Source organism: Dendrobates tinctorius, unplaced genomic scaffold (genome assembly GCF_039654945.1).
Source record: "Dendrobates tinctorius isolate UK_male_01 unplaced genomic scaffold, ASM3965494v1 ptg000120l, whole genome shotgun sequence".
Classification (NCBI taxonomy): Eukaryota; Metazoa; Chordata; class Amphibia; order Anura; family Dendrobatidae; genus Dendrobates; species Dendrobates tinctorius.
The window spans coordinates 28,350,708-28,370,159 of record NW_027361788.1 but is presented as its reverse complement, the minus strand read 5'-3'; the positions used below and the strand labels follow the sequence as shown (position 1 = coordinate 28,370,159).

At 48.4% G+C, this 19,452-nt stretch overlaps 1 protein-coding gene across 3 annotated transcripts in view; it reads left to right on the top strand.

Moving 5' to 3' along the window:
- The first annotated feature begins 451 nt into the window (after window positions 1-451).
- The window catches only part of LOC141046545 (uncharacterized), a 43,782-nt gene continuing 24,781 nt past the window's right edge, over window positions 452-19,452 (top strand). Inside the window, exons 1-3 of one of the 3 annotated variants that reach the window (XM_073540976.1) lie at window positions 452-618; window positions 4,330-4,606; window positions 4,701-4,874. In XM_073540976.1, coding sequence (XP_073397077.1) covers window positions 4,350-4,606; window positions 4,701-4,874 — 431 coding nt within the window. In that variant the 5' untranslated portion in view covers window positions 452-618; window positions 4,330-4,349. The other 2 variants (XM_073540977.1, XM_073540978.1) reach the window with 2 other exon arrangements.

Below are 19,452 nucleotides of genomic sequence, written 5' to 3'. Positions count from 1 at the left end.
TGAGCTCGTTCTCACAAGGTGTCTCTCAGGTACTTTATGAGCACATGAAAATTCAGCTTTTCTTTGATGTGGTTTGTGCTCCTAAATCAGCTAAGTGGGGATCAATAAAAAACAGATAAGAAGATAAAGAAAAACCATCTCACTGATGGATTCTCAGTTAAATCATTCTGCAGCCACCAAAGCGGAGTGAAATAAATAGCCTGTGAAAGCCACATGGTGCGAAATGTTTAATAAAACCTAATTGCAAAAGGTCTTTTTAGCCCAGAATACAAGTACTCAATGTCCCTACAGCTCCCCCGCAGGAGAAATGAAGCATTACACAGTGCACATTGGTGCACTGTCGGGTCCTCCAGAGTGGGAGACGCTATCTGTAATCACTTTCTGCTCGCACCCCGATATAAAAGTAGACAACCCCTTTAAATTTTCCTTGTGTGAATGTGATGCGGCCCCCTACGCCCCCCCACCCCGTGTGATCCTTACACCTTGGCTTCCTGCATTGTAACCTGAGGATCGCCGGGAGCGCAGCAGATATTCGCAGCATAAACACTGAGCTCCATTTTATTTTTCTTCCCTCTTTTCCAAGAACAGAGAAAGCATTGATGACCCTGCGAGTGTCAGGTACTGGGGGGGCCGACAAATAAACATCCTACAATGTGGCCCCTATGTGAAAAAATGGGAAAAATGCAGAAGGTTCGGCATAACTGCACCTTGCTGTATCCTCCGGGGTCCTTAGTGATTCTGATTGACCCCATAATCCTAAAACAAAAGGAACTGCTTTTTTTTTTTACTAGCTCCCCTTTATTTTTTGTGTTGGGGGTATTAAGACTTAGGCTATGTGCACACACTGCGGTTTTTGCTGTGGATCCGCTGCGGTTTTGGCCGCTGCGGTGTTTGCTGCGGTTCTCCAGACAGTGTACAGTAGCATGTAAGTCTATGTGATTTACAATCTGCTGTGCACATGCTGCGGATTTTTAACTGCGGAAAAGCTGCGGTTTTGAAATGACATATCACTTCTTTTCTGCGGATTCCGCTGCGGTTTACCATCTCCTCCATTGTAGAGGTGACAAACTGCAGGCCAATCTGCAGGTAAAACTGCAGGTCATTTTACCTGCAGTTCTGCAGATACAAATCCGCAGATCAATCCGCAGCGTGTGCACATAGCCTTAGATGTCCATCCTGAGCCTCCTGGTACATGAATATAATCCAAAACTGCAGTAACTAATGACACAAAGTCACGGGAGGATAAATAAAAGAGCAGAAGGGGCTAGCTTAGAAGAGACAAAGCAAATGGACATTCGTGCATCCAGCAGGGAAGGGAGATTTGTGCTCCAATCTCTCCGATACATTAAATAGCGCCACTCCTATTCACAGGCTCGGTCTGGTATTGCAGTTCAACACCATTCAAATGAATGTGGCTAAGCTGCAATACCAGATCAGGCCATGGAGGAGAGTAGCGCTGTTTCTGGAAACATTTTGCAGAACCTTTTTTTTTTTTCTAATTTCAGATGAGTGTAACTATTTCCTTTCCAAGATGCAAAAATCTTTTATAGAAGAAGCAATCGGGTTTCTGAGCTGGGTGGGGCTGGATGTGCATTAATTGATGGGATGGGAGCAGGTGCTGGGATCATTGCTCCTGTGTGGGTCAGTGCAGAGGAGGTAATGCAATGTATGGGGACTGAACTCACGGTTTGCAAATGGATTGAAGTTTGTTTTCTTAGATTTTGTTTCTAGATCTCCTTTTGTATTGAGATCTTTTGTTAAAAAGATATATGTATGGTCAGAATGGGCCGGGTATATAATTATCCTGGGGAGCTGCATGGTGACCAGTATATTAGGGCGCCCCCGGCCCCTCCACCTTACAGGCAGCTTCCCACTGTCTTCAATGTCTGGGAGAATCCTCAGGTAAGGCGATGTTCACACTGTTCTTTGAATACTTAGAAAAACCTGAGTTCTCCCAAGTGCAGACTGCTCTAGGAAATGTTCCCTCATTTCTGGCTCTCTCCTTTCTTGAATAGTTTTGGAAAAGGTGTGTTGTGTAAAACCCCAGGTGCTTTTTCAGCGTTTTTTCCCCTATAAGAGGTTTCTCAAACACTTGATACAAACAGCAAAGCCTTAGGGTGTGTGCACACGCTGCGGATTGATCCGCGCAGACTTTGCGGATTAGCCTGTGGTGGTTTTGCCCTGCGGTTTATCACTTCTACAATGGAGGAGATGGTAAACCGCAGCGGAATTCGCAGAAAGAATTGACATGTCAATTCTTTCTGCGGATTAGAAATCGCAGCAAATCTGCGTGGAAAAATCTGCACCGTCTGCACAGCGGTTTCCATTTCCCATAGGATATTATGGTACTGTACATCGCAGCAGAATCCGCAGCGTATGCACACACCCTTAGAGTAGCTGTTATTAAAATGTCTTGGGGGGGGGGGGGGGGGTATTCATGATTTGAAAAAAAAGGGTCTGGGGGCGTAGCAATGACAGAGTTTAGCACAGGGAGGGGGCACGCACTGACGAAGCCCCTAACCAAGGTAATTATGTTTACTATGATGGTGCACTGTAATCACAGTACTGTCACCCCGAATTGTTGCCCCATTGTGTGAGGGGGGAAGGGAGGGGGCATGAGGGAACTCGTGGCAGTGATACTGTGTGGGGAGGAGGAAACTCGGGGTGGCAGTACTACTGCGCAGGGGGGTGGAAGGGAGACTCAAAGTGGCAGTACTACTGTAATAACGTGCAGGTGCTGATGATGTCACCACGGATCAAAGACAGACCAAACGTTAAAGGGTTTATTTACAAGGGACAGTATCTCCTCGCAAGGAGAAGCAGTGGGGGTTAAACTGAACGTGATTTAACGATATACTAAAGCTAAGCAGGGTTATCAAACAGTCAAGCAGAACAAAAATGGTTAAACTGGTATTCTTGCAAAGTTGCAACTTATCAGTCCAATGAATCCTTTATTGAAGGGTCGTCTTCTCCAACATAGGCACCGTCAACAGCGGCACTTGTAGTCTCTCCTCTCCTGGAAACCGGGAACTCCGGGGTTAAGTCTCTGCAGTCCCCTCTCAGGGCGATGTTGAAAGCAGGGCTGCTGAACAGTCTCTCCTGCTCTAGGTCTCTGTGTATAAAGCTGACAGTTTCTCTGCAGAAACGATGCCACGCTCAGGGGCTCTGGCCTGTCACAGCGGGCACCCGGACTGCGTGAATGGGTGTCTGCACGATCAGGGGGGAAGCCTTCTCTGGTCAACGGGTCTTCCACATTCACGTACTCTCAGGCAACGCTATCTATATCATGTCCTTCTGTCTCAGTACTCTGACCGGGAGTCCTCTCTTCTGGTACGCGGTGCTGCGGCCTGCTCTCTGTGGCGTGCACTGCTCTGGCTCGCTACGCTTTCGCGCCCTCAGCCTGCTCTGCTTCCGGTCCACCGCCCCTTCTCTTTCCCCACTGCTCCTGACAGTCACATGGTGCAGTCTGTCCAAGTCAGTAAGTCTTACCCCCCCTGACAACCCTGCTGCCCAGCTATGTGGTTTCGGCCACGGATCGGTGGAGGTAACCCCCTTTTGCCTCTTCTTGCTCTTCACCCCCTTACATTACTTCACAGGGGGGGAACAGTAGATTCGAGGTGACAGTACTACTGCGCGGTGGGGGGTGGATGGGAGACTCAGGGTGACAGTACTACTGCGCAGTGGGGTGGATGGGAGACTCAGGGTGACAGTACTACTGCGCACGGGAGGTGGATGGGTGACAGTACTACTGCGCAGGGGGGGTGGATGGGTGACAGTACTACTGCGCAGGGGGGTGGATGGGAGACTCGGGGTGGCAGTACTACTGCGCAGGGGGGTGGATGGGTGACAGTACTACTGCGCAGGGGGGGTGGATGGGAGACTCGGGGTGACAGTACTACGGCGCAGGGGGGGGTGGATGGGAGACTCGGGGTGGCAGTACTACTGCGCAGGGGGGTGGATGGGAGACTCGGGGTGGCAGTATCACTGCATGCATGTGTGTGGGGGGGGAAGAGACTGTGGTGGGAGGGGCAGGATTTTTTTTTTTCCTCATGGTAATTCATCCATGTCGAATACAACACATGTGGCAGGCCCTAGGTCTTCTGTATACCTGCAGAATGACCATCCATGCCATCCCGTATGGGAACCACATGCTGCATGGATATGTTCTCACTTGTTATATTATGTAAGTCATGAAGCAATAATGCAGGTGAATACCATGGCCTATGATCCAGCTCTATTATTCGGACCCCTTTGGTGCAGCTTCTACCAATGCTTCACCTCTGTGGCTGGAGTTTATAATTGCCTCTCCCCTTTATATCTTCTCACAAGCTCCCGACATCTGAGAGTCTATGGCCGGCTGCAGTGTTCCTACCTCCCTACTGTTATTATCCACCCTCGCTCTGTGGAGCACTAGATCTGATCCAGACACCAGAGCCATAGAGAAGGGGAGGACACAGCTGCAACTGCTGCAGAACTTCGCTCAACATCCCGCCTATGGAGATTGCTGGCGACGAGCTCTGCAGAAAGTGGATGTGGGATGCAAGGAGCTGAATGAGGAGGAGCAGAGCAGAATAGCTTTGGCTTTCACCCACTGTCACTTGGAGAGGTTAGTTTGTTTCTTATACCTGCCGGTGTAAATTAATCTAATGCCACATATAATTGGGGATAATATGTAAAGGTTTGGCATGTGTCCTCTACAGGTCAGGGCGAGCATTCCCCGTCTGTACAGAGCGGAGCACGGTGCGTCAGTGCACACAAAATATGGATGCTGCGGCATTTAATGCATACACGGAGTTCTTCACCCACACACACAGCATCTGCTACTACCTGCAGAATGAGCTGTGGCAGGAGAAGACCCAGGACATCATTCTGAGGTATGTGACTCTGCCACACTCCCACCACTAGTTATTTGCCCAATGGTGGCACTACTGTCTGGGCATCCTCCTGTATTATATGTATGGGTCATACACCAATGTACTGGATGGGGCATTATTCAAATTAATGGGAGCTCTCAGCAGGCTGTTGGATATGGAGAAGGTCTTATAGCTGTGTAGTTGCTTTTCCCCAACAGAAACACTTTTTCCTATCGCCACGATAGCACCCTACTGAGAGAGAGGATCTGCCTACCAGTACAGGAGCCTACAGGTCAAAAAGGGGCGGTCCCCCTCGCATCCTCAGTTGGGTTTAGTGATGGGCAGTCCGGCTCTTTTTGGTGATCTGGCTCTCACGGCTCCGCTCACCAAAAAGAGCCGGCTCTTTTTGGATCCTAAATGGATCCCTATTGCATAGGTGTTAAGGCGTCCCAAACCCCACCCACCTACCGCACAAACCCCGCCACTTTCTATGAACCAATTAAATTGATGAGTGGGCGGAGTTTTGTTTCGGGTGGGCGGAGTTAGTCTGCCAAACACTGGGATTTTATGCCCAGTGAGCCATTCAGGGATTTTAGTGGCTCTCACTGGGGTGCTGGCTCCCATCGTTCACAGCAGGGAGCCGGCGCTTTGTGTCAGATCGTTTGCGAACGACACATCACTAGTTGGGTTCTTGTCCTGATGGGAGCCTGCGGAACACTCGAACCTGTGTCCATTGTGACTCTGTGCGGTGTCTGCGGGAACAGCAGAGCTTGGGATCCCAGAAGCAGCGTTGGGGGTGCTTTGCCTGTTCAGGCTCCTACTCGTCTGATATGGATGGCGCGATCCCAGGGTCCGGGTAGTGCTGCCCTGGGTCATGTGGGCGCGGTGGAGGTGAGGCTCCCTGTGTTCACTCGGAAGGGCAAACATCTGCCATTTCTGGTCGGCTTCCACGTGTGTGCTTGACAGTGACGCGCCCATGACCCGGAAGTTCCTCCTCTTGACTTCTGGGGGGACCGGAGGCTTGGCCAGGCCTCCTTAATCCGACACCAAGTGGCAAGCTGTGTGCCGAAAAGTTGTCTTTCCCAAAAGATGTTGGAGAGCACTCACTGCTGAAAGAGGTGGTTACCGTGCAGCGCAGAAGTGGCAAAGGCAGCAATGGTGGCCGGGGCTAGAGTTGAGCGACTTTGGTCGGATCGGGTTTCGTGAAACCCGAATGAAACAAAATAAGTTTCAGATGAAACTCGTCCGACTAGAGCAAAACAAAGTCGGAGTTTCGTCCGAAACCGACCCCAATGCAAGTCAATGGGAAATAAAAGTCGGACGAAACTCCGACTTTTTTTGCTCTAGTCGGACGAGTTTCATCTGAAACTTATTTTGTTTCATTCGGGTTTCATGAAACCCGATCCGACCAAAGTCGCTCAACTCTAGACTGGCCGCTATAGAGGGAGTGATACCTCTGAAGCCAGAAGCGAACGAGTTGAGCAAACATCTATGACCTCTAAATTATGTGCTCTATCTCCACCTCTTGAATCGGTGCCCTTACTATCAAGCTTCAGATGGTGAATGTGTGGCGCCCCTGAGGGTTCAGTCGCCACAGAGGTACTGCACCTCCTCCTGAGGTGTGGTACCCCACCAACCAGGTAAGGTGGAGACACCTGACCACGCTCTAACACCTGCATCCCACACAACATAGTAGTGTAGCAAAGCACCCTTTGGTGGCTCCCTGCTTTGAACACGAAGCATGCTGGGAGGCGGGTGGAGTTTTACTCTGCATCAAAAGAGCGGGAAGAGTTTAGGATTGAGTCAGTCTGACAGAGTCAGAGGAAGAGTGAAGATTCCTTGAGTGGGATGGATGAAGGAAGTGCTGCAGCTGACCTCAGTGACCTGGGTCCGCTGGCACAGGAAAGGAACTTGGATAGAAAGCCTGACTCTCCATAAGAAGGAAAGGATTAGTACGGAACGTGAGGAGAAGAGAACTAAGGATTAGGGTTAGAGGAGAACCCTTCTAAGCGCAAGGCCGGGGTCCGGTCCCCGAGATTGTATGGATACTAATGGTCCTGCAGCAGACACCGGAGGAATAGAAGTTGTCACCACTTTATTCCCATACCAGACTTGGGGGCACAACAGCAACGATAGTGAGCCGGGACTAGTTAGTAAGGAGTCCCCGAAGCAGGCTACAGCTGTCTGCCATACAAGTAGAGTTCATAGGAACATCTGACAGGAGGAACTCCAGTGTAACTCAGTACTAGGAGTACTTCACTAAAGGCGCTAAGAAGGAGACGTTCAGAAAAGGCACATAAGTTGGCGGAGTGTTGGAAAGAAGTACTTCATCTTGCCTGGAGGTTGGCTGAGCTCCTGACCCAGAGGACACGGCACAGATGCGGGCTCTTGTGCCACAACAGACCGAGAGTAAAGCTTTGGAACTACATGCCCTGGTGTCCTTCACTTATTCCAGCGTTAACCTGCCCGGCACTGCTACCTCCCCTGCGCCCGACACTACACTATCTACGTGTCACTTCATCTCACTGCCCTGGGACTACAGCCCTGCATGTGGAGGGCTATAACATCATTGCTGCACTACACCATCTGTCCCAGAGGATCTGTCTGCAGCATCAGCTTAACATCTTCATTGCCGAACACCACAGGTGGCGTCACGACTCAATCTTAAACTTTAATCATCCTAAGCACACCGAACATTCCCCTTTGTTACAATGGGCGCCCAGGGCCACGGGCCGGGTCCCAGCTGCCGTGACATCTCCCATTGAAGCTCATCAGGCCTGGTACCGAGTACCCCACAGCCCTGGGAGGGCGACCCAAATGCATATAATGGTCACCTGGTAAGCTGAATCCCCCTTCTGTCTGTGTTCTCAGGTAAAGAAATCTTATAAAACCAAGCACAAATTGTGCGCTTTATGCACAGAGCCCCTGCCTGATGTCTATCCTAAAAATCTGTCTGTTGTGCATATGCCGAACCTTGGAGGAGGAAGCTCCTGTATGTACGTCTGATCTTAGGACATTCATCACGGAGGAGATTAGGAACAGGGCTAGCTATGTAGACTCTGGGTCAGGATCTAATTCGTCAGTAGGAGGGTGGCAAATTGAATCTCAAGAATCCTCTTTTTTACCCTTTTGCCATGACAGCACCCACTTGGAGAGAGGGCTACGCCCATAGGAACAGGAAACCTACAGAGATAAAAGAGGGCGGTCCACCTCTCCTCCTCAGTTGGTTTCCTGCTTCTATGGGAAACTGCAGGATTCTTCTACAGACATACCTGGGCCAAGGAACCGCCTGTGCAGTCTTTGTGGGAACGGCAGGGGTTCTGGTCCAGAAGCAGCCATGGGGGAGTGCTGTAATCCGGCTCCCTCCTCGACTGAGCAGCCACAGCAGCACTGGCAGAAACAACGGGTCCGGGTGAGGCCGCCCGGTGTTCTCCTGCATATTTACACACCACTGGGGTCCGGAGATGGCCATCCCGGTCCCTATGGGAGCGCGGGACCTGAGGGAACAGACGCAGCCTCCGTTTTCCCTATGGCTTCAGCGCCCAGAAGGAGGACGCACATGCAGCACCGATACCGGAAGTGATAAGGGGGAACTTCCGGGTCACCGGAGGATCCCCAGCGACAGGGCGCACGTGCGGTCCCGAGAGTATCGCGAGACCGTGCCTAAAGCATGGAAAGCGCTCCCTGCCCCTTCCCTACAGAAGCTGCAGAAAAAAAAAAATGGCGGTATTCAGCAGCGCGGCCCGGCGGCTGTATACCAGGCCAAGCACACGCAATTTAGCCTCGCCGACCCTGAAGTGGCGCACCCGGGGGGGGGGGGTACCGGCAAGATGGTGGGGCATATAAAAGACCCTGCTGCAGGGGGTGTGGTGTGCAAGCATATCTTCCCCAGGACAGAGCACGCATCCCCTGGCAGGTTATCTCCCCTCGACCTCAAAAAGAAGGTACCCCTTCAGTGACGAGGAATTAACATGGTCCAAAGTCCCAAAAGTGGACGCGGCGGTCGCCACTACCTCGAAACAATAAGCCTTACCGGTAGAGGACGCAGGCGTACTAAAAGACCCACTCGACTGTAACGCCAATGCCTCACTGAAAAGGGGCATGAGAGGCAGCTACTGGCACGTTTAAGCCGGCAATAGCCAGCACTTGCATGGCTCGTTCTATGCTGGATTGATCAACTAGACCAGCAAATGGACCAAAAGACCTCCAGAGACAAATTGTGAGCCGCTATTCCCTTGATCTGTGGCGCGGCTGCGTTTATAGCGGATGCTTCTGCTGACTTGTTACGCTTGGCAGCCAGGACAGCAGGCTTACTTAATAACGCCAGGCGTAGTCTGTGGCTTAAAAGCTGGAGAGGCGATACCCAATCCAAGGCAAAGCTCTGTGCCATCCCTTGTGAGGGTGAGTTTCTGTTTGGGAAAACCTTAGATGAGGACTTCCCTAACCCCTCTCCCATTTTATAGGAGGGCATTTAGGAGACGGCCATTTGGCAGAGGAAGGCCAGCGGAAAACCAAAATCGTTGGGCCACAAAGGAGGACAAGAAAAAAGGTGTCATATTTAAGGGATCGTCCTTCCGCAGAGACAGGAACTAAAGAGCCAGTCCCTCCAGTAGGAGGAATACTAAAATTTTTCCTCCGAGAATGGGAAAAAATCACAGCCAGCTCTTGGGTCCTGGACATTGTTAGAAATGGGCTAAAGATGGAGTTCCATCACGTCCCCCTTAACTCGGTTATTATAACATCTCTCAACTCGCCAATCCAACAGCAGGCCCTGGAAGTTGAGATTCTGAGTTTATTGGACAAAAAAGTATTGGTCCATGTGCCCAAAGGACAGGAAGGGAGAGGATTTTACTCCCCTCTTTTTCTGGTACCTAAGCCAGATAGCTCTTTCAGGACAATCCTCAACCTGAAAAAGCTAAATACACTTGTCAAAAACCATTAGTTTAAGATGGAGTCTATTAGATCTACAATTAAGCTCCTCTTCCCCAATTGTATGATGGCGGGCTTAGATCTAAAGGATGCTTATTATCTTCTCATCCATTACAGGTATAAGAAATACCTCAGAGTGGCGGTCTCCCTTGATGGCACCATACATCATCTCCAGTTCAGTCATGCCATTTGGCCTTTCCATCGCACCTCGAGTCTTTACAAAGGTGATGCTGGAAGTAATGGCCTTCTTACGCCAAAAAGACACCTTGATAATACCCATCTGGATGACTTTTTAATGGGGCACTCTACTCGACAATGTAATAGACTAGTTTCTGACGCAATCTTATCCCTACAGGCTCTAGGATGGATAATAAACTTCAAGAAATCCCAAGTCGAGCCACAATCCGTCCAGTCCTTCCTAGGTCTCCAATTAGACTCCATAAACCAAAAATGTCTGCTACCACAGGTAAAGATTGCAATGATCAAAACAAAGATCAAATTAGCAATGGACAGACCATGTATGTCCTTGAGGGAAGCAATGTCCCTCCTAGGGTCCCTTACTTCCTGCATTCCAGCGGTTCAGTGGGCCCAGTTCCACACCAGGGAACTGCAACACCAAATTCTACTAAAAGAGGATGGTGTCAAAGGAAATTTTGCAAAGAAAATCACCTTATCCCAAACAGTCCTAACTTCCCTAGCGTGGTGGTTAGATGACGATAATCTATCGAGAGGAGTACCATGGGTAATAACACCTTCCCGTATAGTTAATACTGATGCCAACCCTACAGGATGGGGGGCTTATATGGGAGGGATCTTCTCCCAAGGCCAGTGGGATATAAGCGAGAGACAACCTTCCTCAAACTTAAAAGAACTGAATGCGGTCAGTCATGCGTTATATCACTTCTTTCCACAGTTACAAGGGGAACACGTGAGAATCCTCACAGACAACACCACAGTGATGGCATATCTGAACAAGCAAGGCGGAACTTGATCAAACAGCCTGATGTCTTCCGCAAGAAAAATCTTATACTTAGCCGAAAAACAATTTTTGCCTCTCTCGGCTCTCCACATAAGAGGAAGAGACAATTCGGAAGCAAAGTTTCCAAGTCGCCACACACTACAGCAAGGAGAATGGTGCCTGAGCCGGCAGATATTCGAGCACATCGTGTCACTGTGGGGTCTTCCTCAGATCTCTTCACCAACAGACAGGTGCGAAGGTTCGCCTCCCTGAACGTGACACTGTCTGGAAATTCTGGATGCCCTCCAAACTCCGTGGCAGTTCAGGCTGGCATATGCATTTCCCCCAATCATACTACTGCCACAGGTCATCAGGAAGATCAGGGCAGAAAGGGAGCAGATAATCTTAATAGTGCCATTTTGGCCCAGGACGCCGTGGTTTTCATGCCTGCAAACAATGTCAGTGATAGATCCTTGGGTGCTCTCCTCAACCCCCAAGCTTCTCTCTCAGGGGTCATTCTTCCATCCTCAAATGGACAATCTCCACTTGATGGCTTGGAACTTGAAAGGGAAATGTTGAGAGCAAGAGGGTTCACGGAGGGGTTAGTCAATACCCTCCTACAGAGTTGAAAATTGGCCACTAAGATTTACACCAGGGTATGGAGAAAATTCCTAGAGTTCCACACAGCTCCCGACTCTAGAGAAATCCTGATAACACCAATTCTAGAATTTCTTCAAAAAGGGAAAGACCTAGGGATATCCGTCAACACGCTAAAAGTTCAAGTGTCCGCTCTAGGGGGCCTCTATAGTTATAATGTGGCAGGCAATAGATGGATAGCCAGATTCATGTCTGCCTGTGAGGGGAGCGAACCAGTACACATACCCAGAGTGCCCCCCTGGGACTTAAATCTGGTACTAGATGCCCTAACACGCTCCCCCTTTGAACCGTTAGACTCAATATCCCTTAAGCACCTTTCTCTTAAGACAGTACTGCTAGTGGCACTAACTTCAGCCAGACGGGTCAGCGACATTCAGGTACTTTCAATAGAACCTCCATTCCTATTAATATTCCAGAATCAGCTGATATTAAAACCAGACCCCTCATACCTGCCAAAAGTTGCGGGGAAATTTCATAGGTTGCAAGAGATCCACCTCCCTTCATTTTTCAGTAACCCTTCTACTCCAGAGAGAAATTCCATACACTAGACGTTAGAGCAGTATTACATTACATTACATCGAGAGGTCTAGTAGCTGGAGGAAGAGTAGGGCTCTGTTTATTTCCTTCCAGGGCCAAAAGAAGGGATGTGAGGTCACAAGGGTTACCCTGTCTCGGTGGATCAGAGACGTGATCTGTCTAGCATACTGCGCGAGAAATGAAGATCCTCTGGAGGGGATCAGGGCACATTCCGCCAGAGCTATGGCATCCTCGTGGGCAGAGAGGGGAGACGTCGCAATTGAGTCTATATGTAAGGACGCAACTTGGCCTCTACCTTTTGTAACCACTATAGGCTTGATTTATCATGCTCATCTGACCTAGCCTTTGGTAGAGCGGTCCTCAGCACGGTGGTCCCTCCCAGGTGAAGGTCTCTGAAGGTCTCTTCAAGTGGGTGCTGTCGTCCCGAAGGGTAAAAAGCCGGATTACTTACCAGTAATGCTCTTTTAATGAGTCCACAACAGCACCCGCTCACTACCCTCCCTAGAAGTTAACATAATGTGTATATACACCTTCTTAGATGCAAAATTGATAAACTAAAATATTGAAATGGCCTAATAATTGGCGGTCCTCTGGATACTCTGAAATCCAACTGAGGAGGAGAGGTGGACCGCCCTCTTTTATCTCTGTAGGTTTCCTATTCCTATGGGCGGATCACTATATCAAAGTGGGTGCTGTCGTGGACTCATTAAAAGAGCATTATCGGTAAGTAATCCGGCTTATCTTCATCTTCCTGAGATGAGGATGGGAGATCTTGCTTTCCTATTGAGAATCCCGATGCTTTGGTTAGATCAGTACCATCCACCATGGGGATGGCTGACAGTAAGGAGCACAAGTCGCAGGAGGTGTGTCGGCGGTGACTGTTTGCGTCTATGGTGTGTGTGTTTGTATGCATGCATCGTCCGATGGGTCTACAAGTCCCATCCGGCTTTGCCTGCTACAGTGACAGTGATTGACACATTAGCCAATGATGGGACAGTAGTAGTTCCATCATCCTGCTAATGTGTTGAATAAAAAAAACCACATAATGGACTGTGTGTACTTACTCGCCATATTCTGCTAATCCCCGAAGCCCTCGCTCACCTGGAAAAAAAAAAAAAAAAAAAAAAAAAAAAAAAATTTAAATAATAAACAAACACTATACTCCCTGTGTCCGACGTAGTCCAACTAATACGATTTTCCCACAACGATCTCCCGTGGAGAGCTGTCACATCAGCTGATGCAACCACTCTCCAAGGGCTCCGGTGATACAATGACTGAGATAATCCTCTGAGTTCACCTGTCACTTTGCGGCACGACAGCGTGAGAATTTTCTGATGCTGTAGTGCTGTGAAGAGAGAGGCTTAAATCCGATGACACACTGCAGGAGGGTTATCTCCGGTCAGTGTGTCATTGGAGGCCTATAGAGAGGTCATATCTGCTGATGTGACAGCTCTATAGGGGAGATCGTCGTGGGACAATAGTTTTTAATGGGATTACGTCTGACAGGGAGTATATTGTTGGTTTGTTCGTTTTTAATTTTTTTGCAGGTGATCGATGGCTTCAAATGGATTTAGGCATACAATAAAAATTATTAAACTGTCGTCTTCATTAAAATACTTTTTTTTTTTTTTTTTTTTTTTTTTTACCCTTTCTTACTATAAGATTAATGGATAGGCGTCTTATTGACACCTCCATTATTAACCGGGCTAATGTCACCTTACAATAGCAAGGTGACATTAACCCCTTATTATCCCATATGCCACAGCTACACGGCAGTGGGAAGAGAGGGGCTAAGTGCCAGAATTTGCGCATCGTACAGATGCGCCATTTCTGGGGTGGCTGTGGGCTGGTATCTGTAGCCAGGGGGCAAATATTGGCCCCCGGCCATCTGCTTTCCCTCTCTGGCGCAGAAAATTGCACAGGAGCCCACGCAATTTTTTTTTTTTTTTTTTTTTTTCAAATATAAACACATTGTTCATTAAACATCGGCCTTGCTATAGCTATATATATATATATATATATATATATATATATATATATATATATATATATATATATATCAAAAGATGGTTATATCTATGGATATATTGATGGATGGATATATCGATTAGACAGATATATCTGTGTGTGTAATTGAATGTGGGTTGGACAGATGTAAAAGAGCAGGTTGGACCAGAAATTACATCACAAATCTATTTTTTTTATTTTTGTTAAATAACATCTTTATTTAGCTTACAAAAAATGCATCAAAAACACATGAAATCACATCAAAACGTGCAGATTTTGTGCAGAAAATTCTGTAGGCAAATCTGCAATGTGGCACATACCCTTAGAAAGCTGTCATCTTTCCAGAAGACATTTGTGGGATGAAAGTCGGCACCACTATATGTCAAAAAAAAAAATCTGGCCCGGTGCAGACATGTGCCAATTATAGAAACCAAACCAAAAAAAAAAAAAAGGAAAGAAGCGCAAATGACATCGCACACTCAGCCCATATAAAATGCCAGACTATCAGAAAATATGACAATTAAAACACCATTAAAAAATGTGGAAGTGATGACATGCAAGGACAGAAAACGGCAGACATGTACGACCAATATACAATACTGATATATATATATATATATATATATATATACACACTCACTGGCCACTTTATTAGGTACACCTGTCCAACTGTGTGTTAAGACTTAATTTCTAATCAGCCAATCACATGGCGGCAACTCAGTGCATTTAGGCATGTAGACATGGTCAAGACAATCTCCTGCAGTTCAAACCGAGCATCAGTATGGGGAAGAAAGGTGATTTGAGTGCCTTTGAACGTGGCATGATTGTTGGTGCCAGAAGGGCTGGTCTGAGTATTTCAGAAACTGCTGATCTACTGGGATTTTCACGCACAACCATCTCTAGGGTTTACAGAGAATGGTCCGAAAAAGAAAAAAAATCCAGTGAGCGGCAGTTCTGTGGCCGGAAATGCCATGTTGATGCCAGAGGTCAGAGGAGAATGGGCAGACTGGTTCGAGCTGATAGAAAGGCAACAGTGACTCAAATTGCCACCCGTTACAACCAAGGTAGGCAGAAGAGCATCTCTGAACGCACAGTGCGTCGAACTTTGAGGCAGATGGGCTACAGCAGCAGAAGACCACACTGGGTACCACTCCTCTCAGCTAAGAACAGGAAACTGAGGCTACAATTTGCACAAGCTCATCGAAATTGGACAGTAGAAGATTGGAAAAACGTTGCCTGGTCTGATGAGTCTCGATTTCTGCTGCGACATTCGGATGGTAGGGTCAGAATTTGGCGTAAACAACATGAAAGCATGGATCCATCCTGCCTTGTATCAACGGTTCAGGCTGGTGGTGGTGGTGTCATGGTGTTGGGAATTTTTTCTGGGCAATCTTTGGGCCCCTTGGTACCAATTGAGCATCGTTGCAACGCCACAGCCTACCTGAGTATTGTTGCTGACCATGTCCATCCCTTTATGACCACAATGTACCCAACATCTGATGGCTACTTTCAGCAGGATAATGCGCCATGTCATAAAGCTCGAATCATCTCAGATTGGTTTCTTGAACATGACAATGAGTTTACTGTACTCAAATGGCCTCCTCAGTCACCAGATCTCAATCCAATAGAGCATCTTTGGGATGTGGTGGAACGGGAGATTCGCATCAGGGATGTGCAGCCGACAAATCTGCGCCAACTGTGTGATGCCATCATGTCAATATGGTCCAAAATCTCTGAGGAATGCTTCCAGCACCTTGTTGAATCTCTGCCACGAAGAATTGAGGCAGTTCTGAAGGCAAAAGGGGGTCCAACCCCTTACTAGCATGGTGTACCTAATAAAGTGGCCAGTGAGTGTGTATATATATATATATATATAATAAACAATTGTAGCTACCACCTGGTAGATATTAGATCTCCATATACAGGCAGTGGGATGTGCAATATAAGCAGGACCATGCAGACACCACCGGGTATCCAATAATAAATTTATCTTAGAGGAGACAGCTATGCCCCAAATGCTACATATCAATTTATCATAAGGGACTATGAAATGGTCCAAATATATATTATGGAACTGGACTGAGCTGACTGTATGACATTTCCACCTGGTAACTATGTGGACATTTAGGTTATAGGAAATTTTTTGTGGGTGTCTAATTGCATGATCATGTGGAGGAACCACTGAGAGGACTTATCTATTTTCTCTGAGATTTATATAATTGCATCATTCAGAGGGACGAGGATGACTGTTTAGTTCCATAATATGTATTTGGACCATTTCATAGTCCCTTATGATAAATTGATATGTAGCATTTGGGGCATAGCTGTCTCCTCTGTAAGATAAATTTATTATTGGGTACCCGGTGGCGTCTGCATGGTCCTGCTTATATTGCACATCCCACTACCTGTATATGGAGATCTATTATCTACCAGGTGGTAGCTACAATTGTTATATGTAGATATATTCATCAGTATTGTATATTAGTCGTACATGTCTGCCGTTTTCTGTCCTTGCATGTCATCACTTGCGTGTTTTTTTTAATGGTTTTTCAATTGTCATATATTCTGACTGTCTGTCTTTTTTTTTTTTTTTTTTTTTTTTTTTCTAAATAAAGCCTGCTTCTTACTTGTTATATGGCCTGAGTGTGTGATGTTATTTGCGCTTCCTTCCTCTTCTTTTTTTTTTTTCCTTCCAGAAGAAGTATAGACACATCCGCAGACTAATGGTCTGTGCGAGTGGTTTAATGGCACTCTCGAACAGATGCTTAGGATGTTGGATGACTCCCACAGGAGTTGCACCTCCCACACCTACTATTTGCCTACCGTGAGGCTCCACAAACCTCAATGCCGTTTGCCCCCTTCGAGCTCCTGTATGGGCGGCATGTTCGAGGGCCCCTTGCTCTGGTGGAAGAGGCATGGGAAGGAGACTTGGCCATCCCTGGAGTGTCGGTCGTTGAGTACGTAGTGCGCTTCCAGTACAAAATGACGGCCTTGTCGCGGCTGGTGCAGGACAATATGGCTCAGGCTGACCAGAAACGCTGGTACGACCAGAACTCTTGTGAAAAGACCTTACAAGTGGGTCAGAAAGTATGGGTATTGTCCCCCGTTCCACAGGACAAGATTCAAGCAGCCTGGAAGGGCCCATACCTCATGCACCAGCGGCTCAATGATGTCACGTACCTGGTCAACCTAGACCACGCCCGTGGAAGGAGGAAGGCCTTCCATGTAAACATGATGAAGGCCCATCATGAGCAGGAGGCATGTGCCCTCTCTGTTTGCAATCTTCCTGAGGAAGAAGAGACTGAAACCCTCCTGGATCTGCTCACCCAAGCCAAGGTGGTTGGATCCATTGAGGATGTAGAGGTTGGCCACCAGCTCTCCGAGGACCAACTGTTTCAGCTGGCGGATACTCTACGACCCTTCTGGGAGCTGTTCAGCCTTCCTAGAAGGACAGAGTTGGCTGTCCATCACGTGGACACTGGGGATCATCACCCCTCAATCCGGCGATCAGCATATCTCTCTCGAGGTGCAGCAGCAGGTGCACCAGGAGATTTACTAAATGCTGAAGCTGGGGTTGATCCAGGCATCCAACTGCGTGTGGGTGTCGCCCGTAGTCCCCAAAAAGGACTGAACAACCTGGCTCTGCGTGGACTACTGGGGGCTCAACGCTGTCACGGTCACCAATTCTTTCCCTATACCACGCATCGATGACCTGCTTGATCAGTTGGCCGGGGCTAAGTACCTGACCATCATGGATCTGAGCCGTGGATATTGGCAGATGTCTCTGACCCACAAGGCCCGGGAGCGCCCTGTCTTTATCACCCCGTTTGTGACTGTACAAGTTCACCGTGATGCCATTCGGCATGAAGAATGCCCCTGGCACTTTTCAGCGGATGGTCAACATGCTGCTCCAGAGACTTGAAGGGTACGCGGCTGTGGACATGGATGATATTGCAGTCTTCAGTCCCACATGGGAGGATCGCCTAGAGCATCTGACCTAGGTGCTTAGGCGTATCCACCGGGCAGGTTTGACCATCCTCTACCTGGGTCACCGGGTAGGCGGGGGGGGGGGGGGTTCTGAGGCCAGAGCCTGGGAAAGTGGATGCCATCGCATGCTGGCCTACCCCCAGAACCAAGAAACAGGTGATGTCCTTCCTTGGGACTGCTGGGTACTATAGGAGGTTTGTTCCACATTATAGCACCCTAGCCAAGCCCGACGGGCCTCACCAAGAAAAAGCTGCTGCTCGCGGTAGACTAGTCAGTCGCCTGCGAGACTGCTTTTCAGGCGCTCAAGACCGCTCTCCCAGCTACCCCAGTACTACAAGCTGCTGACTTTGTGTGGCCATTTGTAGTACAGACCAACGCCAGTGACTTTGGCCTCAGCGCTGTGCTCAGCCAAGTCAACACCACGGGCCAGGAGCGTCCTGTACCTGAGCAGGAAGCTATTGCCGAGAGAGGTGGCCTATTCCATGATGGAAAAGGAGTAACTGCCAATTGCGTGGGCCCTGCAGCATCTGCAGCCATCTTGCTCGAGCATCCCTTCATCGTGGATATTGACCATAACCCCCTCAGCTGGTTGCACATGGTATTCGGGGCGAATAGGAATTTGCTGCATTGGAGCCTGGCACTCCAGCAGTACCACTTCTTCATTCGCGATAAAAGGGGCAGCAACCATGACAGCGATGACGGGCTATCTCGGCAAGGAGAGACTGCGGAATGCGCTCGGGGGAACACAGGAATGTGATGGACCCTAGCGCCCTCTAAAGGGGGAGGTGTGAGATATGAGAAAATTGTATCATTTTGATTTCTGATGGAATTCTCCATCAAGATAAAGTTTGGCCCAAAACTACTGGCTTCAGACAACTCGGCCCCCTCCCTTGGCATGCATTCTCCAAGGCCATAAAAGACAATGCAATGTTTTCCTTTAACTCCAAGAACAAGCCCTTTGAAGCCTGGTCCTCACCAATTAGCACAAGGGTGTGAACTCTCCTGCAGAAACAGCCAAACTAAATTCCTTTTGTTTAACTCAGGCACTACAGGTCACAGCAAGGCTCTGAGGTACTGAGTCTGGAAAAGACCTATAATAACAGAATGCAATATCTCTGAGACTAGCCGAGCACATAATCGGAACTGGGATTCCTCCACCCCCCCCACACACACACACACATGCCTGTGCTCTTCAGCCACCTGTAGCACGCTGCGTTATGGAGATACAAAGCATAGCTACCAGGAATTACATACGGTAGGCATATTTAGTCTCTATGAGAAGATAAAATCCAGCAGGATTCAGTGGCACTGCTGCCGGTCCATTCAGAGCTTCGGGCGGAAAGTTGAGCCTCCACGGTTCTGGACAGAATAATCATACACTCAGAGATGGGAGGAGAGAGGCTGCATAAGCCCAGGGGTAGGGACAAAGTGTGTGACGGGACAGCCTAGGAGATGAAACAGCTGCTCATTTTGAGCTTAGTTTTCTACTGACAGGACCCATTATCTGATGCGGCCAAGAGAACC